A 25,287-nucleotide genomic window follows, 5' to 3' on the forward strand; every position below is an offset into this window, starting at 1 on the left:
GCAATAGCATCATCACTTGTATAGATACGCATATCATAAGTTACTGTTTTGTATAATTTTCCTTAATGATGTACAGAAACTATGTAATGAGAAAGAGGGGGATGTGGTGATCGTAGATTGACCAGATACAAAAAAACAACAGAGCAAACACGAGCGGGAGAGCTATAAATACACTGGGACAGGATATACAATTTTCTTTAACGATGTTCAGAAAATATGTTAAGAGAAAAAGGGGGATGTGGTGATCACAAGTTAACCAGATGCAACACAACTGAGCGACCACTAGAGGGAGCACGGGAGAGCCATATAAATACATCAGGACAGGAAGTGAGGACACTCTTCACAGCAGGCGGGCTGGTAAGCACACACAGCAAGCATAGCTGGTAGTTAGCACTGGAAGGTAGTTCTAGGTCGAGCTCTGGAAACTGAACGAACCCACAATAAAGCATCTTCTCCACACTTGAGACTGCGAGCTTTATTAAGATACGAAGAACAACACATGGCCGACATGTGAATCCAGACCTAGAGCAATGTGGCTGACTCTTAACTGCCCTCTAAAATGGCAAGGACAATTAGGGATGGGCAACAAATACCGGCCTTGCCAGCGATGCCCACATCCGATGAAAGAATTTTTAAAAAGCAATTCAAAGATGACTGACTACACTTCTGATCCTGGACACATTATTCCTGGACAAGGTTTCCAAAACTTACAGAGAGTTTAATAAGGTCACGGGGAGTCCACACTGAGTAAAATAAAGGGGCGGGATTCTCCGTTCCGCCAGCCTCATTTTCTGGTGGGGCGCACGCCCACCAGCAGTGAGATCCTCCGTTCCAGCAGCGGGCCAATGATTGTGGCCATCCCACGCCATCGGGAAACCCACGGGCGTGGGTATGCTGCCGGCGAAGTGGAGGATCCCGCCGACGGAGAGTCCTGCAGAAGAACTTTAATTTATTTACAATTGTGGTATATACAGTTCCTGGTACATCCTATCCGGTCTCTTTCAGGTTGGTACCTTACTGGGCGATCCTTTTATACAGCTAAGTGGTGTTCTCCACCTCACAACGGGGGAGCTCGCATTCTGCTAGAACCATGGGGAAGCCGAGCATTCCCACCCCGTAGAGCCAGGAATACCATCCAATTCACATTGCCTAAAAGGTAGGAGCCCAACAGAGCTCTAAAATTGAATTTTGGTTAAATTTAATAAATTAAGGAGCCCTCAGTTCATTAGTAATTTCCTTTCGGGCCTGTTCCAACGAGGATGAGTTTTCAATTTTAAGTTGATGTACAGGCAGATTTCAGTGCGGAAATATTTACTGGCTGCCAGAGCAGCCTACAGTTGTTCCATTGGTCTCTCATTCTAACTCCATGAGGTGCCCATCTTAAAGCTCGGGCCGTATGTCAGGTCCTTAATCTGACTTGGGAATTCGTACTTGGAAACAGCCTGGGTGTTTGTCGGTGGCCTATATTGATATATTTTAAGTTTCAGCATCAGCTCCATGACACAGGAGTCTAATGGGGCTATAAATAATTGTAAAGGGTATTCTCCAACCAACAGTTGGCAGGCTGTGGAGTTTAATGCAGTGTGGGACTGGTGGATGTCCAAATGTGCCAGCCTGCATCATGTACATTCCCTTCCCCTCTCCCTGTCTGGCAGTCACAATAATGACCTACTACTGGGATTGACCCATGAACTTTCAGTTCACAGATGTTTTGCGGTGAACTTGGGCGGGATTCTCTGATCCCGCACCGGATCGGAGAATCGCTGGGGGGGGCGGGTGCGAATTACGCGACGCCGTTCTAATGCCGGTCCGCTGATTCTCCAGCACGTTTGGTGCTCCGCTGGTCGGGGGAAGCTCAATGCGGCCCCCCACCCTCCCCCAGTGATTCTCCCCGAGTTCGGCCAAGTCCCGTCAGCGTCGTTCTCGTGTGGTCCTACTCGGTGAGACCTCGGCGTTCATGCTGCGGGGGCGGTCTGGTGGGGGGAAGGGGGGGATCCGACCCTGGGAGGGGGCCTGCACGGTGGCCTGGCCCGCGATTGGACCCCTATCGGCAGCTGGAGGCTCTCCAGTGGCGTGCTGGCCCCCTGTGCTGCGCAGGATCGCTGCTCCTTAGGGGCCAGATGACGCCATCGTAAAAAGATCCGGCGTTTACAACGGCGTCAACACTTAGCCCTAGGATCGGAGAATCCCACCCCTTATTTTTGGCTTCATGAAAGAACCATGGGTGGGGTTTCCCCCTACCTGGCGAGGTGGGCGGTCCCGGCGCGGAGGAGTAGCATGAACCATCCGGCGTCGGGCTGCCCAGAAGGTGCGGAATCCTCTGCACCTTCAGGGACTAGGCCGGCGCCGACGGGATTGGTGCTGCGCCAACTGGCGCCGAAGGGCCTCCGCCAGCTGGCGCAAGTTTGCGCAAGCGTGGGAGTTCCAGCACGTGCTGGCAGCACCCCAGCGCATGCGAGGGGGGGGGAGGTTCTTCTCCGCACCGGCCATGGCGGAGGTCCACAGCAGCCGGTGTGGAGGGAAAGAGTGCCCTCACGGCACAGGCCCGCCCGCAGATCAGTTGGCCCCAATCGCGGACCAGGCCACTGTGGGGGCACCCCCGGGGCCAGATCCCCCCGCACCCCTTTGAGGACCCTGGAGCCTGCCCACAGGGCCGGTAAGTACCAGGTCTAATTTACGACGTTGGGACCGGCTTAAAACGGGCTGCAGCCCGGCACATTGCGGGCCGGAGAATCACCGGGGGGCCCGCTGCCAGCGGCCGCAGACTGGTCGGGCGTGATTCCCGCCCCCACCAAAACCCCGGCACCGGAGAATTCGGCAGCCAGCGGGGGCGGGAGTCACGGCAATTCGCCAACCCGATGGGGGGTCGGAGAATCCCGCCCCATGTATCGTTCACAACCAAACGCAGAGATTTTCCAGTATTCTGCACTGTGGTAACGCTCAAAAACCCCATTGACAATGAAATTGGTTTCAATGATTTTAATAAAGGAAGTGGGGCTAATCGTTTTATTCAGCACAAAGTTGACGTTACCTGCGGCTGTTTAATCCTACCAATGGCTCCCCATTTTGTTTGGTGGGTTTTGATGTCCATGTAAAACTCACCTCTGCAGCATGAAGGAAGCCAGGTTTTTTGTAAATTCCTGGGCCTTATTTAAATGTCACCGCAGTCAACTGCCCACCAGTTCAGTGCAAGGAGCCAGTCGGTAGTGATGCAGATTGACATGACCCCAAGGCCACCCATTAAGAGCAGGTAAGTCAGACTCCAGAAGGAAATTTTTAAAAATGAATGAACTTACCTTTTGGGGAAAAAAGCAAAATACTGTGGGTGCTGGAAATCTGGGGCGGTATTCTCCAACCACCCACAGGGTCGGAGAATCGCCCGGGGCCTGCGTAGATCCCGCCCCCGCCGTGGCCGGAATTCTCCGTCACCCGGAAATCAGCGGGGGCGGTCCTGCCCACCGGTCGGCGTGCCCCCTGCGGCGATTCTCCAGCCCGCGATTGGCTGAAGTCCCGCCACTGACAGGCCTCTCCCGCCAGCGTGAATTGGAGCACCTCTGGTGCCGGTGGGAGTAGGCGGCGCGAGCAGGCCCCGGGGTCCTGGGGGGGCGCGGGGCGATAGGACCTCGGGGGGTGCCCCCACTGTGGCCTGGCCCGTGATCGGGGCCCAGCGATCGGCGGGCGGGCCTGTGCTGTGGGTGCACTCTTTTTCTTCCGCCGCCGCCACGGCCTCCACCATGGCAGAGGCAGAAGAGACCCCCCTACCGCGCATGCGCCGGGATGACGTCAGCGGCCGCTGACGCTCCGGCGCATGCGCGGCCTCACGCCGGCCGGCAAATGCCTTTCAGCCAGCCTTTCGCGCCGGCTGGTGGGGAGCCAAAGACCGCTCGCGCTGGTCGGCTGGGCGCCAACCCCTCCGGCGCGGGCCTAGCTCCTAAAGGTGCGGAGGATTCCGCATCTTTGGGGAGGCCTGATGCCGGAGTGGCTGGCGACACTCCAGTACGCCGGGACCCCCTGCCCCGCCGGGTAGGGGAGAATACCGCCCCTGAAATTAAAAATATAAAGTACTGGAAAAACCCGGCTGGTTTGGCAACATCTGTGGAGAGACAAACAAGAGTTGGTGTTTTGCGGCTGTATGACTCTCTTTAGAGTTAAAGCAAAGGAGAAATGTGACTGTTTAAACGGGATGGAGCAGGTGGAGGAAAGTGGAAGGTCTCGGTGATCAATGAGTGATTTGAAAAGGTGATTAGGGCGCAAGACATAGGAAATATTATGGCAGTGTTAAGGACTAAAGAAGGTGTGATAGTGGCACAAAGGTAAAATAGCAGAATGTGTTAACAGCAGAACAAAGGCCAACACTCTGTGAAACAAAACATAAGGACAAGTGACAATGGGGGACATCATTTCAAGCCCCATTCTGGTTTCCGTGTGGATGGATCTGGCAGGAAACTCAGTTGTTATTTTCCCATTCAGGGCTGCGAGCATGAAATGGCAATATCATCTTCAGAAACCAACATGCATAGCCCCCCAGTGGGTCCAGGGCAAGTCTGCGAACTGGCGGATTTTAATTGCCCAATACCATCAAGGAGTTAAAAACTTCTGCAATAGATTAATTCTAAAGTAGAAGTCAATCATAATTGTGATCTACGACTGATCAAATATGAGGCTTTCATGTGTCATTGCGCCTCGTTTCTTATCTATACTCAATTCTGCCACTACTTATCTTAAAACTAATCACACTGATGTGTAAATCACCCCCCGAAAGAACTGTCATAAAGAACAAGCACGTGGCTTATACAACAGATTTTTTAGTATTATCATTGAATTCTTGATCTTATATTTAACAAAAAACTCATTCTTTGATATTGGAACATGCTTTCACTTCTTGTGTACATTCTCTCACTGGTAGAGTTAATACTCCGGACGTAAACTTAAAATCAGGGAGGACTAAAATCGGAGCTGATGACTTTCTAGTTAAAGCATGCTTGGGGTTTGATTCTGTCTGCCTGATGCAAGAGCCTGGATTTTAGCCCAGAGGTGAGTTTGGGCCTGAGTTATGGGTGGAGAGTGGTGGCCATTACGAGGTTGGGAAACCAGGAAAAATACATTCTTCAAATGCCCTGCAGTTTTTAAAAAATAAATTTAAAGTACCCAATTATTTATTTTTTTCCCAATTAAGGAGAGGCCAATCCACCTACCCTGCACATCTTTTTGGGTTGTGGGGGTGAGACCCACGCAGGCATGGGGAGAATGTGCAAACTCCACAAGGGCAGTGACTGGGATCGGGATTGAATGCCAACCGCTGTGCCACCGTGCTGCCCCTGTTGTGCAGCTATTAACTGAAGAGGTCCTTTAAATGTTTTCTACCAGTTTCTCAATCACAGGCAACCTGATTGATGGACTGGAGACCGCACATGCGAAAGGCATGTTTAACAAGGGGGTAGCCCACAAGAGATGTTAAGCGTAATGCTGAAACCAGACTAAAAGGATTTCCCAATTTCCCAATAATAGTTGGATGGAGTGGAGGTTCATGGTTCTTGGGCGTTGCTCGCAAGGCAGCATTTGCTTCCCATCCCAAATTGCTCTTGAACTGAATGACTGGTCAGGCCATTTCAGAAGAACGTTCAGAGTCAACCATATTTCTGTGGGCCTGGAGTCACATGTAGGCCAGGCCAGGTAAGGATGGTAGATTTCCTTCCCTAAAGGACACTACTGAACCAGATGGGTTTTTATGACAATTGATTTATGGTCACCATTACTAAGACTAGTTTTCAATTCTAGATTTCGCCCCCCTACCCCACACTTTTTATTAATTAATTTTATTCAGGAGATCTTTGGACCTGTGCCCCCAGACATTAGCCTAGGACTCAGGATTACTTTTCCAGCCATAACATTACCACTTCGCCACCGTCTCCCACTCACGAGGGGAATGTGGGTGGAGATAGGAGGAGGAGGATTGCCCTGATGAGAAGAAGATAGAGTCGCGATTGCATAAGGGGCTAGTCCCAACGGTGGTGGGTTGATCAGATTCTGGCGGCAAGGGTACATTAATGATCAGGGTCTTCCGATTTTGAGGGGAAGGGGTTATTCTGATAGTGAGCTGATGGAGAAAAGATGGAGATCAGGGAGGGTTGGCTCAATGGAGGACAGGAAGGGCGGCATGTATTAGATGTTGCTTGAGGGTTTCAGTGGTAGTCATGGAGATTTACTCGGCAGCCTGCTGAGAGTGGAGGACCAGTCCACCTTCTGACCCACAAGCAGTGCTATAATGGCACAATCACATGGATTCAGCCCCTCTTACCTGGTTTCTTGTGCAGCATTTTGCAACACCTGGTCGACATGAAGTTAAAGTAGAAGTACCATTAAAATGAAGGCTGGCTGTCTTATTATAACATTTAGATGATCAATCAATTCCCAGGAGCAGGTTAAGCACCCAGCTCTTGCTCTATCTCCATTAAAAGTGTAAATTGGCAGGCTTTGGGGTTGGGCAGATTGGGCTCCTGTTTAAGATTGAAACCTCTGGCATATCCGAGGCCGCTCTTTTTGGGAGTTCCAATTCTGCCTGAGAACTTTATGTGTGCCTGTCTTACTGTCCTCCTCATCAGGACCTCTGTGTTAATTCCTGCAGCCTTTGCCTTCTTCTTGCATAATTAGGTTTGGCCATTATTCCTTAACTTTTAATTCTTGATTTGTTTCCTCTTCAGTCCTATTCTTTCCCTCTATAGTTGCACTTTAATGGTCTGGGGCCTAGTCCTTTATCCATGTTTCTTAAAGAGGTGGGGGCGAAGGGAATGTAATTTTTTACTTTAAGTGATCATATGCAAGATTCTCCATTTCATAGAACCATAGAATCCCTACAGGGCAGAAGGAGGCCATTCAGCCTATCGTGGCCGCACTGACCCTTCAAAGGAACACTCTACCCATGTCCACTCCCCCGTCCAGCTTGCCCTATCCCTGTAATCCCATACCCTTGATGCACTATCAATTACGACGAGACGAGAGTAGAATGTAATCGAGGCTTTATTACACGCAGCTGACGAAATGGCTGCTGTACGGAGAGCACACGCATTTATACTCTGCCTACTGGGTGGAGCCAGCAGGCAGGGATCTACTCCCTTACCTGTAGTACAGGGGCCTTACCGTAAAACCCATATATACAATATTATATAACAGTGGTGACTACCACATTCACTCCCTGTTAAAAATGAGTCCAGCAGGGGTGGTGGAAAGGTGCCAGGTCCCTGAGGGAGACTGTGTCTTGGTGGCCGTCGGGGTACGCTACGTAAGCGTGGAGTAGCTGTACCCTCTCAACCAACGGGTCCGCCTTGTGGAGTCGCACGTGTTTACGGAGGAGAACGGGTCCTGGAGCTGCCAACCATGTTGGGAGCGAAACCCCAGAGGTGGACTTCCTGGGGAAGGCAAAGAGACGTTCATGGGGGGTTTCGTTAGTCATGGTGCACAAGAGCGACCGAATGGAGTGAATTACGTCTGGGAGGACCTCCTGCCAGCGGGAAGCTGGGAGAATTCTGGACCGTAGGGCCAGCTGGACGGCCCTCTAGACCGTCCCATTCTCCCGTTCTACCTGCCCGTTTCCCCTGGGGTTGTAGCTGGTCGTCCTGCTCGAGGTAATGCCCCTGTTGAGCAGTGAATGGCGCAGCTCATCGCTCATAAATGAGGATCCCCGGTCGGTGTGGACGTAGGCGGGGAAACCGAACAGAGCGAAGATGGTGTTGAGGGCTTTGATGACAGTGGCAGACGTCATTTCAGGGCATGGGACGGCAAAGGGGAATCAGGAATATTCGTCGGCCACACTGAGAAAGTACGTGTTTCGGTCGGTGGAGGGGAGGGGCCCTTTGAAGTCCACACTGAGGCGCTCATGGTCTGGCCGGTAGAAGTGAGGTTTACACTCCGCGCTTACCTGGCAGTCTCTGGTGATAGCCCTGTCTTCCTCGATGGAGTAGGGCAGGTTGCGGGCCTTAATGAAGTAGTAAAAACGGGTGACTCCTGGGTGATAGAGATTGTCATGCAGGATCCGTAGTCGGTCCACTTGTGCGCTGGCACATGTCCCTCGGGACAGAGCATCGGGACAGGCTGGTTGAGCTTACCGGGGTGATACAAAATCTCGTAATTGTAGGTGGAGAGCTCAATCCTCCACCTCAAGATTTTATCATTTTTGATCTTGCCCGCTGTGTGTTGTTAAACATGAAGGCAACAGACCGTTGGTCAGTGAGGAGAGTGAATCTCCTGCCGGCCATGTAATGCCTCCAATGTCGCACAGCTTCAACGATAGCTTGGGCCTCCTTTTCAATGGAAGAGTGCTGAATTTCGGAGGCATGGAGGGTGTGGGATAAGAATGCCACAGGCCTGCCTGCCTGGTTGAGGGTGGCGGCCAGAGCGACGTCTGATGCATCACTCTCGACTTGGGAGGGGAGTGTCTCGTCGACCGCGTGCATCGCGGCCTTGGCGATGTCGGCCTTGATACGGTTGAAGGCCTGATGAGCCTTTGCTGTCAGTCGGAAAGCGGTGGATTGTATGAGTGGGCGGGCCTCGTCCGCATAGTTTGGGACCCACTGGGCGTAATACGAAAAGAATCCCAGGCATCGTTTGAGAGCCTTGGGACAGTGGGGGAGGGGGAGTTCCATGAGGGGGCGCATGCGGTCGGGGTCGGGCCCTAGAACTCCGTCCTGAACCATATAGCCGAGGATGGCTAATCGGTTCGTACTGAACACACATTTCGCCTTGTTGTAAGTTAGGTTGAGGAGAGTGGCGGTGTGGAGAATTTGGAACAGTTAGCGTCGTGGTCCTGCTGGTCGTGGCCGCAGATGGTGATGTTGTCCAGGTACGGGAAAGTGGCGGCAGTCCGTACCGGTCAACCATTTGGTCCATCTCCCGTTAGAAGACCGAGATCCCGTTGGTGACGCCGAAGGGAACCCTAAGGAAATGGCAAAGGCGGCCGTCTGTTTCGAACGCAGAGTTTGGGCTGTCCACCTTACGGATCGAGTCCAGAAGGCAGGATATCTCGTGCCTGTCGACCTTCATCTTTGTCGAAGCGGTCGCGAGGTTGTGCGGTCGAACCTGATCAATCGCGACCAAGGCGAGACGTGGCTGCTCGGCGGCGGTTGATGAGGTGCCCGATGGGCAGTGGTCCGGAGGTGGGTAAGATGGCGGCGCCCACGGGCCACCCGTGTCCTGGGGCAGGCAAGATAGCGGCGCCCTCGGGCCGCATGTGTGGCAAAATGGCGGCGCCCATTGGTTCTGAGGCAGGCAAGATGACAGCGCCCACGGGCCGAACATGTTGTGAGTAGAGAAAGATGGCGGCGCCCACGGGCCACACGTTGTCTGAGGAGAGGAAGATGGCGGCGCCCACTGGCCGCCCGCACATAGCGGGTGCCAGGACAATAGCGGCGATTGAGTGGGCCTGACACACTGCAGCAAAATGTCCCTTCTTGCCACAGACCTTGCAGAGCGCGCTCCGCGCCGGGCAGCGCTGCCGGGGGTGTTTTGTCTGTCTACAGAAGTAGCATTTGGGTCCCCCGGGGTTGGTGGGCTGCCGCACGGCGCAGGCATGGGGTTGGCTGGGGGCGGTCGCTGATGGGGTCCACGATGGGGTGGCCGCCAGCAGGGTTCATGATGCACAGGCGGGGGGGTGCTGTGCGGTCGGGGGCATAAGTCTGTACGTTGCGTGAGGCAACCGTAAGCGAGAGCGCTGGTTTCTTGGTCGCCGCGAGGTCAAGCGTGGCCCCTTCTAAGAGGCGCTGGCAGATGTAGTCAGACCCTATGTCCGTAACGAACGCGCCTCTCATCAGCAGGTTCGAATGTTCAGTGGCCGAAACGGCCTGGCAGCCACAGTCTCTCACCAGGGCGAGCAGGGCACACCAGAAATCTTCCACAGACTCACCGGGAAGTTGGTGCCGCGTGGACAGGAGGTGCCTGGCGTAGATCTTGTTGGTCCACTGAACGTAATTCTCCTTCAGTAGCGCCGTGGCCTCTGTGTAGGTAGGCACCTCCTGGACGAGGGGAAAAATGTTAGAGCTCAGCCGCGTGTACAGAATCTGGAGCTTCTGTGCTTCTGGGATTGGGTCTGGTGCAGATCCGATGTACGCTTCAAAGCAGGCTAGCCAATGTTCAAAGTCTTTTTTGGCGTTGTCTGCTTGAGGATGCAGCTGCAGGCGATTCGGCTTGATGCTGAGGTCCATCTCTGAAAAATCTCTGTGTAATATATTGATGCACTATCAATTACGACGAGACGAGAGTAGAATGTAATCGAGGCTTTATTACACAGAGATGTGTGGCCTCCTACAGCAGCTGGTGAAATGGCTGCTGTACGGGGAGCCCACATATTTATACTCTGCCTACTGGGCGGAGCCAGCAGGCAGGGATCTACTCCCTTACCTGTAGTTCAGGGGCCTTACCGTAAAACCCATATATACAATATTATACAACAGTGGTGATTACCACAACCCTAACCTGCAGATCCATGGATACTAAGAGGCAATTTAACATGGCCATTCCACCGAACCCATATATCTTTGGTCTGTGGGAGGAAACTGGAGCACTCGGAGCAAACCAATGCCGACGTGGGGAGAATGTGCAAACTCTACACAGTCGCCAGAATTGATGCCTGGCACTGAGGCAGCAGTGCGAACCACGAACCACTGAGCCACCCCAACATATTTGGTAGTTTGAGAGACTATGGCCGGGATTCTCCCCTAACTGGCGAGGCGGGCCGTACCAGCGCCGAGGAGTGGCGTGAACCACTCCAACGCCAGACCGCCCGGAAGGTGCGGAATCCACTGCACCTTTAGGGGCTAGGCCGGCGCTGGTGGGGTTGGCGCCACGCCAACCGGCACCGAAGGGCCTCCGCCGGTCGGCACGAGTTCTTCTCTGCGCCGGCCATGGCGGACCGTTACAGCGGATGGCGCAGAGGGAAAGTATGCCGCCATGGCACAGGCCAGCCCGCGGATCGGTAGGCCCCGATCACGGGCCAGGCCACAGTGGGGGCACCCCCCGAGGTCCTATCGCCCCGCGCCCCCCCAGGACCCCGGGGCCTGATCCCCCCCCCCCCCCCGAGGACTCCGTAGGCCACCCGCAAAGCCAGGTCCCGCCGGTCAGGACATTTTTTGGGTTTACGCCGGCGGGATTGTCCGAAAACGGGCGGCCACTTGGTCCATCGTGGATCGGAGGATTGCCGGAGGGCCACTGCCAACGGCCGCTGACCGACGCGACGTGATTCCTGTTCCCGCCGAGAATCCAGCAGCCGGCCTTGGGGTGGCGGGGCAGGATTCACGCCACCCCCCCCCCCCCCCCCCCCCGGCGATTCTCCGAACCGGCATGGGGTCGGAGAATCCTGCCCTATGTTCTCCAGGCTGAATTGGATCTGATTTCGAGGATTGCGAGTAATTCCCAAGGAAATCCCACTATCGGGTCGCCATTTGAGCGGGCGGCCTGAGAGCAGGCCCCGCGGCTGGGACCCCCTCCCTGCATTACAATTCAGCCCTCCCCGCCCTTGGGACTTTCAGGGTCACCACCCTCCAATTCAGCCCCCCCTCCGCAAGATTTTCTGGGTCACCACCACCATCCCCTCCCCCACCCAAGTATGGGATTGACCCAGGCCCCCCCATCAGAAACCCCCTAAATAAAGAGACCCCCCACAGAGGGCAGCAGGGTAGCATGGTGGTTAGCATAAATGCTTCACAGCTCCAGGGTCCCAGGTTCGATTCCCGGCTGGGTCACTGTCTGTGTGGAGTCTGCACGTCCTCCCCCTGTGTGCGTGGGTTTTCTCCGGGTGCTCCGGTTTCCTCCCACAGTCCAAAGATGTGCGGGTTAGGTGGATTGGCCATGCTAAATTGCCCGTAGTGGCCTAATAAAAAAGTAAGGTTAAGGGGGGGTTTTTGGGTTACGGGTATAGGGTGGATACGTGGGTTTGAGTAGGGTGATCATGACTCGGCACAACATTGAGGGCCGAAGGGCCTGTTCTGTGCTGTACTGTTCTATGTTCTAGAGGCCCCCTAAATTAAGAGACCCCTCCACAGACCCCTAAAAAAGAGACTAAAACAAATTAAATTAGCTCGACCACCCAATAAACACTGGTTCCAATTTTAATTCTCAGTAGAAATGGAAATCAGAACAGGTGGCTAATGTGTGACTGAGCCATAATTATATGTTTTATAGTATCACCAAAGGTATATTCTTTAAATTTAGGCAGTGAATAACAGGCCTCAATGAAAAATCCCAGTGTGCTCTATTGGAGAAGATTGACTGATTCTGTTTTCTGATGACGTTTTATTTGCTTGCCTCATCACTTTCACTTTGCACAGTGCCAAGTGAAAAACATTCCTCCCTGAGTCAAAATTGAAGTTTAGTATTGAGAGAATTTAGTTTCAGAATGCTTCTCTGCTTCTGCGGAAAACTGCATATTCTTCCAAATCTGATGATACTCCCACTTACTTTGCATTCATTTGGGACAGGGGCGTGTGGGTGAGGAAATTACAGGTGTAACAAGGCTGTACGAGCTACTATCTGGAGTGTAAGTATAAAGCTTAATAATAGAAAAGCTTTGATAAAAATTTCGGAGGGAATTTCAATATGTCAAGGTGGGTGAGAATCTGTGGGGGGAGGAGGGGCAGATTAAAATGGCTGAAACTGAGAGCGTGTTGGGAAACGGGCAGTATGCATCGGCCAGGGTTTCCAGAACGATAGTTGTTTGTTGCATCTTGCACAACAGTTATCATGAAGCTCTGCCCTTTATTTTTGAAAACATGACTTTACAACTTTGAACCGACTGGAAATTTTACAGTTTGCATGAGACAGAAGGCAATCTTCCAAGGTGAAGGTGAAAGAAGCAAACGATGCATCCTCAGTGGAAAGAGAGAGATATTTCCTTTAATTCAAGGATCCATCAAAACCCGTCACTGTCCAAGGAAGAGGCATCAAAATGCAACCTGCTGGATATTGACTGCCACAGACAGAACCACTCAATACCGCTTGGAAATACACAATGGGTGAAGTATAACAGGCCAGGCTGCAACCACTGCAAGAAGATTGCAAGTGACACAGGAAGTGTCAGGAAAATGTTCAGCAGAGGAAGCAATTGGACAAGCTCTACTCTCTCCTTCTCTATCTTTTGGAACAAATGTATTAACTGGTTCTGTAGTCAATTTTATGAGAAATCCACCAGCACGGTAGCACAGTGGTTAGCACAGTTGCTTCACAGCTCCAGGGTCTGTGGTTTGATTCCCAGCTTGGGTCACTGACAGTGCAGAATCTGCACGTTCTCCCCGTGTGTGCGTGGGTTTCCTCCGGGTGCTGCGGTTTCCTCTCACAGTCCAAAGATGTGCAGGTTAGGTGGATTGGCCATGATAAATTGTCTTTAGTGTCCAAAAAAGGTTGGTGGGGTTACCATTGGGGTTGGGATAGGCTTCAATGGGGTGCTCTTTCCAAGTGCCGGTGTAGACCCGATGGGCCAAAGGGCCTCCTTCTGCACTGTAAATTCGACAAAACTGAGATCTCATTCAATTCCCGGCTTGGGTCACTGTCTGTTCGGAGTCTGTACTTTCTGCCTGTGTCGGCGGGTATTTCCTCCAGGTGCTCCGGTTTCCCTCCATAAGTCCAGAAAGACGTGCTTGTTAGGTGAATTGGGCATTCTAAATTCTCCCATCCCGCGGCAGAGTGGCCACGCCATTGTAAATGCCTTCGCGTTTTACGACGGCATGAACAGGCCGCTGCCATGACTACTTCTGGCCCCTACAGGGGGCCAGCAGGGCGCTGGAGTGGTTCCCGCTGCTCCAGCTGCCAATCCCGGCATGAACTGGGCGCCGTGGGATCCGCACATGCGCAGTGGCACCAGTGCAAACACACGCATGCACAGTGGCCTCCTTCAATGCGCCGGCCCCAACGCAACGTAGCGCAGGACTACAGGGGCTGGCGCGTAGGAAAGGAGGCCCCCAGCCAGAGAGGCCGGCCCGCCGATCGGTGGGCCCCGATCATGGGCCAGGCTGCATCGGAGGCCCCCCCTGGGGTCGGCGCCCCCCTCCCGCCCCACAGGCCACCACCCGACCCTTCCACGCTGAGATCCCGCCGGCTGAGAGCAGGTTAGAATGGTGCCGGCGGGACTCAGCGTTTCCACGACAGCCACTCGGCCCATCCTGGCCCGAGAATCATTGGGCCAGCCGTGTAGAGTGGCCCGCGACGCGCCAAACACACCGGCGCCAATGGCTCTGCGAAGAACCGCGTGCTGGCATCGGGGCCGCGTGGCTCGGTCACAGGGATTCTCCGGCCCGACTCCGGGCTGAGAGAATCCCGCCTCTGACCTCATCCACGAAACCAACCAATCCAAATCAGCTGCAGCATTGAAAATCTGCCCCTCAAGAACAATCAAAGGACACTTACTTTTTTTTAATTGGCTCTAACGCCCCTCATTTCTGATAGCTGTGGTGTGTGACATTTGTGTTTTTCTTATTTTATCTTGGTTGAGGTTTAATTAATTTGCTCCTTCTTTAACTCAAGAAAGATTGGCTCCTTAATGCTCACTGCATAAATTGTGAAATAAATTCTGATTTGGAAAAGGCACACCCTTGTGAAAAAACCCAGAAACCTTTGTAGTTCCGAGGACATTGAATAAAGGGGAGCCAGTTCACTCTTTCTCATCTGGTAATGACACATTGCACAGGAGCGACGACTGGTGCTCCAGAAGGAGGAATCTGCTGAGTGCTCTGCATCTTCGGAGGAGAAGAAGAACAACAGGAGGGGTTGGGGGGTGAGGAGGAAGAAGAGTGTGATATGGAAATAACACCAGCCACTTAGCCGCCAGGGATGCCCAAGACAATCCTGATTCAGGTATGCTTCAGGAATACTGAGGTAGGGCAGCTGATTGACATGCAGGACCAGGAACCACTGTGCCTCAACCACAGCCACCACGTCCCCGCACAGTCATCAGGCCATCCTTTTCACAGAAACCCATCTTCAACTGGGGTCTGGATTATGCATGGAGGGCAGTCTCTGTCCACTCCATGAGTCATTGGGCTCATTTAAATATGTCTACGCCGGATTCTACCGAGGCCTGGGAGCTAAAGGCCTCACCTGGGAGACAGCGCCAGGGCATTGTTTAACACTGGTCCAAACAAACATGGACCAGTGTAACAGCATCTGGGAGGGGGTCTCCCAGGCCATTGGAGGCCACCGGGTGGTTGGGCTCTGGGCAGGGTGGTAACTTGGGACCTCCACTGGTACCCAGGTACCTTGACACTATCAGCTTGGCACCTTAGCTCTGCCACATTGACACTGCCACCTAGGCACCCTGGCAATGCCGTCCTGGTTTCATGTCAGCCAAGAATCCAGAATCGAAAGCCCAATGATGTATTCCTTCAGAGGTTATTTGGCTGAACCTGTTACAGGGTGATCCGTCTTTCCAGAAACGAGGACCTCACTGATGGAAGAAGGCACACAGAGATTAATTAGCCTGGTAGGCATCAATTCAAGCGTTCTGGTTCCAATATTACACAGTGTGGATGAGGGCCAGGCAATTTACCTGGACAGAGCTCTCTGCTGCTACCTGTTGGCAGGTAAAATGATTGTCTGCCTGAGGTCAGTTCCACATGGCAATACGACAAGTTCTAGCAACTTCGAGGAGGAATGTAACATACAACCCACCTCTTCTCCTGGGTGTTGGACAAAGGATGTATTTTGGCAGGTCTGGAATCTTAAGAGATTTAATAGAGCAGTCAGGGTCTCTTTTTTTAACCTTGCAGACATACCACCATCTCTGTTGGCCAGAGCTCTGCCGTAGAAATGTAAAGGATGTTGGTGCGTTTCTGTGGAATTTGATTTTCTGCACTCAGGGGACATTAGCGCTTCTTTAAAGATAACAAGGTCTTGCTGCTTCCTGGAGGCCAGAAAGTCTTCTGCTATGAGTCATGACTAGTCAGCATGTCAGGGTAAAGCCCTTGTCCATTTTGAAATGAATGAATAATTTTAGAAAGTAGCTAGGTTGATGTAGAAATATATTTTCCTTTCTGTCCACTTGGCAGACAGACAACATTGGGTTAGAGGCGACAATGTGAAATAAATTTGATGATGGATAAACATGAATCACAAATGTGACAATACAACACTGCTAAACACTCCTTGTACAATTATAAATTCTTCCTTGATCCACCTGTCCCATGTGGTGCTTCAGCACAGTTGGAAGCAGGCTCCTCAAATTCCTCCTCTGACTGCTCAAAATGCTCATGGCCGATGTCCTCTGTGTATTGGAGACTGGAAAGTCTATTCCATTTGCACTTGAGGAGTTTAACTATCAGGGGGTGGAGCATGCAAGGAGTTGAAGCGTTTCCAGCAAATTTGCCAATTCCATGTTCCCTTTCTCTCTGGCTCAACAGCTCGTCTTTACTCACTAAGTGCTGGAGATCAGTCTGCTGCACTTCAGTGAGGCTCGGAACAGCTGAGGAGAGGTTTTCCTCACTGAGGTGGCATTCTGAGGCATGCTGAAGACCAACATGCACTCAGTTTGCTGCCACATCTGATTCTCCATGCAGCTGACCATTCTTTCCATGGAGGTAGACATTAGCGGGGTTGACACATGTGCCTCTAATCTCCCTCCTTAATCATACACAATGGATAGGATAACAGAACCTCACACATTTTCTGCTGCTGCTCCTGAATGGCCTCTTCCTCGACAACCGTTGACTCTCAGTATCTGCGTCCAACTGAACAGAGCTTTGAGGATCCAGCATCCTCTACCAGTAACCCTTCCTGTTCCACTTGTCTCCAAACTGGTCCCTGTTCACACATGGGTCTGAATTATGCATGAAGGGCAGGCTACACACACTCCAGCATAAATTGTGGGACTGGGGAGGGGGGGAGCCTGTCGCCACTTAGCCGGCTTTCCTTGCTTTAATATTTTTGGGCGGCAGCCCTTTAATTAGCATGACATGGAATTTCTGGCCACATCTAGGAGGCCGGTGAATCAGAGGCCGGTGCTCTGTACACCAGCAGCTCCAAGTAGGAGCGGTGGCTGCTGCTGGTACTGCAGGTAAGCCGAGGAGGCCGTGTTCAGTTATGGGCCCGGACATTCAGACATAGAACATAGAACATAGAACAGTACAGCACAGAACAGGCCCTTCAGCCCTCGATGTTGTGGCGAGCAATGATCACCCTACTCAAACCCACGTATCCACCCTATACCCGTAACCCAACAACCCCCCCCCCCCCCCCCCCCCCCAACCTTACTTTTTTAGGACACTACGGGCAATTTAGCATGGCCAATCCACCTAACCTGCACATAACATGTCTGAGATTTAGTGGGCGCCAGGCTGACAGGCCCCAGCAATGGAGGGGGTGTTGGGGGGTGGGGTGGGGGGGGAGGGGGGGAGGGGGGGGGGGAGGGGGGGTAGTCATGTTGGACAGTGTAGAGGGTAAGAATTATGGGGGTGAGGGAGTGCGTATGATTGATACAGAGGATGTGGGAAGGAGGTACCCCCCATTTCACTGACCAGAGGTCTACAGGATGAAACCTGCTAGGCTACAAGTTGAGCAGAGGCCTCTCCTGCCATATGTTAAATCGGAGTAACAGCTGGATGAGGCCGCTAAATGAGCATCAATTGCCGCTTAGGGGCCTCAATTGGTCCACTGGTGGACGATCCACGCATTTCCTTCCCTGCCACCTGTAAATTTGTGGCAGCATGGGGTGGGAGGACTGGTAATGGGTATGTCACTGATCGCACCACGTCTCAACTTACAGGTCCACCTACTTGTTTTCCTGCCTGCAGGTGGCCTGTAAAATCCAGCCCATTGTGTATGATTTGCGAAGTTGACAAACCAACTACCTGTCTCGGCAGCCCCTGTGAGATGTGTGCACATGAGCTGCTGGAGTCTTGTGATGATGCTGTCTCAGAGACAGTGACCTCCTCTGTGGAGTTGCTGCCCTCCTCCAGCATACAATCATGTAGGAGCAAGCAGAGGCCATTTGGCAACCTGAGCTTGCTTCGCCGTTCAACAGGACCATGTTTGATCAGACTGTAACCTCCCACCTACCACTGATAACCTTTCACCCCCTTGCTTATCAAGAATTTATCTACCTCTGACTTTAAAATATTCAAATATTCTGGTTCAATCACCTTTTGAGGAAGAGAGTTCCAAAGACTCAGAACCTTCTGAAAGAGAACATATCTCCTCATCTCTGTCTTAAAGGAATGGCCCCTTATTTTAAACAGTGGCTCCTCGCTCTATATTCTCCCACAAGAGGCATCCTCTCCATATCTATCCTGTCAAGATCCCTCAGCGTCTTAACGGTTTCAATCAAGTTGCCTCTTACTCATCAAAAATCTACAAACTGCCCGAAATTTCCTCAAAAGACAAGTCGCCAATTCCTGTATTCGTCTAGGAGTATCACATCCTGAAGGCCACTTGTGGAACCAATGGGAGATGATAGATGTGAATCGGAACTGATGGAGTGAGAGGTCTCAGTCTCCAAGTCCTCATTTTGGAAGTAATAATTTCTTATTGTCTGCTCACATCAAATCAACATGAGTGAATGTTTTCTGCCATGTTACTACATGATACTTAATTCTCTCGTCAGGTAGCTGGGAGGCTGTCATCTTTCCATTTTCAAAGGCCAGGCATGCCAAGAGCCATCTTATTTCCAACGCCTGTTCCCAATGGGTTTAACAAGCTTTATCCACGAATTAACATTTTTAAGTGTTTGTTTATGTGGGATTGAATTTTAATGCAGTTGAATTTTTTTTTCTCCCCTTTTCAGGGCGATGCACTGGAACAAGCAATTATCAGTCAAGCTCCACAGTTACAGAAGTTGATTGCAAGCACTGCACATGAGAAGATGGCCTGGTACCATGGTCTCATACAGCGTGAGGAAGCGGAGCGTCGACTGTACTCTGGTGCACAGCCGGATGGGAAATATCTGTAAGCTTGGGCTTTTTCTCCTCATGAGAAATGTATATCTGCTTTAAATGGTGTCAGTAGATATTCAGGGGTACGGGGGTGGGGGGTGGGGGTGCTTGGTGAGGGCAGTGCTATATCTCTGCTGCTGCTATATCTCAGGACCCCTTTACCCCACCTCAAACATCAGAATGGAGAAAGCATATTCTTCCATCAAAGCCTCATCAACCATAGAATTGGCAGGCTGATCAGAACTGAACTTCTGGGGGTGGATTCTCTGCCACGGGCCGGCGGTAGCACTGTTCATATCTGGCGGAGAATTGAGTGTCGGGCAAATAACAGGATCAGTGTCGGATGCCAATCCATATCCAATGTTCTAGTCACCCACTGGTGGGAAGATGCAAATGGATCATTTGCACGCATTTCCACCTGATCAAAAGGCTGGAAGTCCAACTCTCCAGACCCCATGATGCGCTAGGCCTCTCCGCTGGGATTGATTTGGGTGTGGATTGATGCAGGTGTTTTCAAACGTGGCCCTGGCACGGTAAATGCCGTGGTGGGCCAAGGGGTTCAGTGCGTAACAGAGGTTCCCGCAAAGTTCATCGGAGGGGCCTCCTCCCACAATGCAAATCCAGGCACCATGCCTGGCTGCTTCCCCCAGCCTCCCCCCATCAAGTCCCCTCACCAGACCCCCCCATCAGACCCCCAACAAAGACCCCAACAGAGACTCCATCAGACCCCCCAAAAGAAACCCCCTACAGAACCCCTATCAGAACCCCCAACAGACACCCAGTCCCTACATCAGATGCCCTCAATCAGACCCCCAACAGAGACCCCTATCAGAGACTCCAACAGAGACCCATCAAACCCCTCCCAACAGACACCCCATCAGATCCCACCCAGTCCCCACATCAGATGCCTTCAATCTGGCCCCAACAGAGCCTCCCCCATCAGAGATCCCAACAGAGACCCCATCAGACACTCCCCAGCAGACACCCCCTCAGAACGCACCCAGCCCCCACATCAGACTCCGCCCATCAGAGACCCCTGCCTGAAAGCTGAAGAGCAGTCCAGACAGTACAAAGAACAAAGAACAAAGAAAATTACAGCACAGGAACAGGCCGTTCGGCCCTCCCAGCCTGCTCCGATCCAGATCCTTTATCTAAACCTGTCTCCTATTTTCCAAGGTCTACTTCCCTCTGTTCCCGCCCGTTCATATACCTGTCTAAATGCCTCTTAAATGATGCTATCGTGCCCGCCTAAGTTGAAATATCTCTGCATTTTCACTTACCCTTTCCTAACATCTGCTGCCTCAGACAGAAGTGTTCAAAGCAGATATCAGAGGCTTCTTCGAAAGCTCTGTAGAATTCAAATGGCTTGAATTCCCTTGACAGCCTTTGAAATGCAGATTTTCCATTCAATTTTACACAGCAATAGATTGCATTAGCCAGTGATTGACAGTTTTATTACTCCAGTGACAGCTGCTTGGTGGACTGTTTATTTATCTTTCCCTTCACGTTTGAACGCATCTCCATTACTCTGCCTGTGCTAACGGCAATGTTTATAAACACTCTTGACAGATTCCCGCCACATCAAAAGCAGCTAAGTGCTTTGACTTCCTCTCTTTCACAGCAGTCTGATGGGCAGCACGGTAGCATTGTGGATAGCACAAATGCTTCACAGCTCCAGGGTCCCAGGTTCGAATCCCGGCTTGGGTCACTGTCTGTATGGAGTTTGCACGTTCTCCCCGTGTGAGCGTGGGTTTCCTCCGGGTGCTCCGGTTTCCTCTCACAGTCCAAAGACATGCAGGTTAGGTGGATTGGCCATGCTAAATTGCCCTTAGGGTCCAAATTGCCCTTAATGTTGGGTGGGGTTACTGGGTTATTGGGTAGGGTGGAGGTATGGGCTTGGTTAGGGTGCTCTTTCCAAGAGCCGGTGCAGACTCGATGCGCTGAATGGCCTCCTTCTGCACTGTAAGGTCCTGAGGGAGGTCTTTTGGGTCTTAATGGGGGATGGGGAAGGCTGAGAGGGTCACCCTCATGCATTTGTGCTGTGGGGGAGGGTGACCTGCAATTCCTGTGCTCGTGGGGGTTGGGTCAGGGAAGGATGCCCCTACTCGTTAGGGGGGGGGGAGGGTAACCTGTAATTCCTGTGGGGGTTGGGTCGGGGAAGGATGCCTGTGGGGAGTTGGGGCGTGGGGCGGGGGGGGGGGGGGGGGGGGGGGGGGGGGAGCTGCTGGACTTTGGTATCGCGCTGCCCAATACTGGAATTATGTTGAAATCCCCTCCATGCATAGATTTGCATGGAAAAGAGTGGGAATCACTCCTGAGCATCACTCCTAGAGCCAGCAGAGACCAAGAGCGAATCTACTCCAGTGAGAGCACTTAATCTCCAGAATGGAGGATCCAGCCTCTGAAGTCTGGGCATCAGCATAGCATACAGGGCTCCAGACCAAGTGGTGGAAAATGGGATTCGAATAAATAAGTGCTTGGTGGCCGGTGCAGACACGATGGGCCAAAGGGCCTCTTTTCTGTGCTGTAAAACTCTGTGACTCCACGGACATAATGGATGGAATTGCGATCTCGCAACATATCAGAGTCTCTTGCATCATTGCCATGTGCTACATGTTGGAACTACATCAGCAAGAGTCCACAGATGACAAAACGGAGGAGTGCCAAGAAAAGCCAAAGAGATGGCACGACCGCCACATGTTGCAAGTTGCCTAATACTGTCAATGTACCTTGACATTGGGGCTGTTTAGCACAGGGCTAAATCGCTGGCTTTGAAAGCAGACCAAGCAGGCCAGCAGCACGGTTCGATTCCCGTAACAACCTCCCCGAATAGGCACCGGAATGTGGCGACTAGGGGCTTTTCACAGTAACTTAATTTTTAGAGGCTGTTTAGCACGGGGCTAAATCGCTGGCTTTGAAAGCAGACCAAGCAGGCCAGTAGCACGGTTCGATTCCCGTAACAGCCTCCCCGAACAGGCGCCGTAATGTGGCGACTAGGGGCTTTTCACAGTAACTTCATTTGAAGCCTACTCGTGACAATAAGTGATTTTCATTTTCATTTTTCACATTGCTACAAAATCCTTTAAACTTTAAGATTCCTTAACAGGTCATTATAGAGTTAGATATAGAGAAATACAGCACAGAACAGGCCCTTCGGCCCACGATGTTGCGCCAAACTTTTGTCCTAGGTTAATCATAGAATTTTGGACAATTTTTCATGGCCAATCCACCCAACCTCATTGGTCCTTAACACCAGCATACGTGAGTCTCTTTTCTCCTCAAAGAGGTTCTGTATCCAGGAGAAGGCACAGATCATGCTGAGTTCACAGCCCCTGTGTTGAAATGTGGTTGCAAATGAAAAACGGACGCTGACAGGCACTTCTGGTATATGGCTTGCCATTAGTGCGTGGATTCTAACATGCAGAATATTGGGGCCACTATTTACAAACCTTGTCAGGTCAGATGGCAAAATAAGAAGAAAACCAGGAGGGAACTTAGTGACATTTAGCTTAAAGAATGGGGAAGATTGCAGTAAATATTCCAACATTCTTCCTCATTCACTGAATTTCCAATAATAGAACTATACTGAAATCTAAAAATTGCCAGTAAGGTTGTCAGCTTTGGTTTATGATGGTGAATCAACACAAAGTCAGCAGAGATGCAATGACAGGACGCTCCAGGAGAAGCTTTGAGATGGTGTAGTTTTTCAAAGAGCAGTGTTGCCAGCAAGGGAAAAGCTGCGAGAAAAGTCCCCTGAATGTGTTCGACATGGTAATGGAGAATTTACTGCTGTCTTTGTCTAATAATCCAATAATAATCTTTATTGTCACAAATAGGCTTACATTAACACTGCAATGAAGTTACTGTGAAAAGCCCCTAGTCGCCACACTCCGGAACCTGTTAGGGAGAATTCAGAATGTCCAATTCACCTAACAGCACGTCTTTTGGGACTTGTGGGAGGAAACCGGAGTACCCGCAGAAAACCCACGCAGACACGGGGAGAACGTGCAGACTCTGCACAGACAGCGACCCAAGTAGGGAATCAAACCTGGGACCCTGGAGCTGTGAAGCAACAGTGCTAACCACTATGGTACCGTGCCATGTGGAGCGTGTGTCAACAAAAATGGAAAAATGAAAAGGGGAAAGAAGTTAGAAAGGGGGGTGGGGGGGTCAGCAGAAAAAAGGAAGTTGAGAAAACTGCCCTACTCCATAGGAGGAAAGATTCCAAGCTAGGAATATCTGAAGAGCAGATTCTAAGGGCGCGATTCTCCACCCCCCACGAAGGGTCGGAGAATAGTGGGAGGGCCTTCCCGACATTTTTCCCGCCCTCCCGCTATTCTCCCCCCCCCCCTCCCCCACCCCCCCGCCCAACTCCCGACACGAATCGCTGCCGCCGTTTTTTTACGGCCGGCAGCGATTCACAGCTGATAGATGGGCCGAAGTCCCAGCCCTTTACGCTGTTTTTACGAACGGCAAACACACCTGGTCTGGCCGTTCGTAAAAACGGCGGGAACAACTTGCTTTTTATAACCATGGCACCGATTGGCACGGCAGTACCACGGCCGTGCCAAGGGTGCCATGGGCCCGCGATCGCTGGGCACCGATCGCGGGCAGCGGGCCCGATGCCCGCGCACTATTTCTCCTTCCGCCGCCCCGCAGTATCCATTCGCGGGGCGGCTGAGGGGCATCCCGGCCCGCGCATGCGCGGGTTTCGTGCAAATACGCGATGACATCATCCGCCCATGCGCAGGTTGGAGTCTTCCAATCCGCGCATGCGCGGCTGACGTCATATGACGCGTCAGCTGGCGCTAACTCCGGCAAGCGGGCTTAATGAAATTCGTTAAGCCCGTGATGCCGGAGTTTACGGCGTCGGGCTGCTAGCCCCGACTGGGGACCAGAATCGGTTCCCGGTCGGGAAGGGGTGCGCTGGAGTCAAACCCGCCCTTGTTTGACGCCAGCCTTACGATTTCTCCCGTTTTGGGAGAATCGCGCCCTAAATGTTTGAGAGAAGAAATTCAAGTTTAAAACCAAAGCATTGAGAATTTAAATGAGATTAGTATGCTGTTACCCAGATATTGAAGGATCCTGGCCTGATTGATGTAACTCAGTGTACGCTCTTTTATACTTTTGCACATCATCTGGACACAAGGCTGATAGCTAGCATCCTAGAAAGTTTGAGACAAGTCAGAGAAAAAACAGTCGCGATTCTGAGCGTAATTTCTGAATCATTTTCAGGACAGAAATTGGTCGGAATTCTCCGACCGTTGCAATTCACTTTTCCCGCCGGCAGAGCAACTCCGGCCCGCAGATTTCCCGGCAGCGTGGAGTAGTTTCAGCAGGAAAACCCATTGACAAGCGACTGGAAGATTGAATGCTGCTCCCAGCGAATGGTGTGCCGGAGAGAAACACACGGCTGGGGAAACGGAGAATCCAGCCCATTGTCTTTTAAGACAAGCGTGTTTCTAATGCAGCAGCTTTGCTCAAAATATAAGCAAGTGCTTAGAGTCCAGTGAGCCTCACTTCAGTTTCTAGAAGCTGTGATATGAGTTAAAAACTTCCATAGACAGAGACCAGTAAAGGACAGCCAACAAGAATTTGTAAAAGGTGAACAAATTCAGCAGTTATTCGGGGAGTAATGAAGTTCATAGGGAAAATAAATTGTGTGGGAATTGACTGTACAGATTTTCATTAAGTATTGAATAAAGTTATGCATCTAAGATTTTCTAATAAAATTAAGACGATGAATAGCCCCCATCTCCAAACAATCAGCCTGACCAACATTAGTCCAGGTTAAAGACAAGGGAAATTTAAGGAGTGACCGAATATTAAGGCCTCCTGATGCTTGTTAGGAAACAGAGTTAAGACTCACCTTATTTTTCACTAGTGGTCACAGATCAGTTGATCATTCAGGGATTGAGCACCTTCCCATTATAAAACATGACTAGTTTTTGAAGGGAATAATATAAGGATACGTTTGTGCAGTCAGTTACACATATGGAAATCCAACGATATAGAAAACTCTGGGTACTCTCTCTCCTCACGGGCAGCAGCTTGTATTGAGGAGGGCATGTAATTCAGAAGGTCAGGTATGATTTAGAGCCCTTTAAGTTCCAACACGAGATTCAGCAACCAGACTTCTAATGCCCAATTATATCATTGGCCAGTTTTTCTGGTCTGTTTTGGTCCTTTGTAATAACTGTGTTTTAAATAATTGCTTTCTGATTCTGATGTTTTCTTTTTATGTTTTAGGCTCAGACAGCGCAAAGAAGTAGGAGCATACGCTCTCTCGATGCTCTATGGAAAATCAGCCTTCCATTACAGAATAGACTTGGACAAATCTGGAAAGTTCTCCATTCCTGATGGATCAAAGTTTGATACACTTTGGCAG

The 25,287-nt window shown here is 51.4% G+C and overlaps 1 protein-coding gene across 2 annotated transcripts in view; it reads left to right on the forward strand.

The window, feature by feature from the left end:
- LOC119953658 (tyrosine-protein kinase ZAP-70) overlaps positions 1-25,287 on the forward strand; it is a 131,829-nt gene that overhangs the window by 73,473 nt on the left and 33,069 nt on the right. The window contains exons 3-4 of one of the 2 annotated variants that reach the window (XM_038778142.1): positions 18,752-18,912; positions 25,149-25,287. In XM_038778142.1, the coding sequence (XP_038634070.1) occupies positions 18,752-18,912; positions 25,149-25,287 (300 nt within the window). The remainder of the gene's footprint in view (positions 1-18,751; positions 18,913-25,148) is intronic. The other variant, XM_038778143.1, reaches the window with a different exon arrangement.

The sequence above is a fragment of the Scyliorhinus canicula genome, chromosome 18, assembly GCF_902713615.1.
Source record: "Scyliorhinus canicula chromosome 18, sScyCan1.1, whole genome shotgun sequence".
NCBI lineage: Eukaryota > Metazoa > Chordata > Chondrichthyes > Carcharhiniformes > Scyliorhinidae > Scyliorhinus > Scyliorhinus canicula.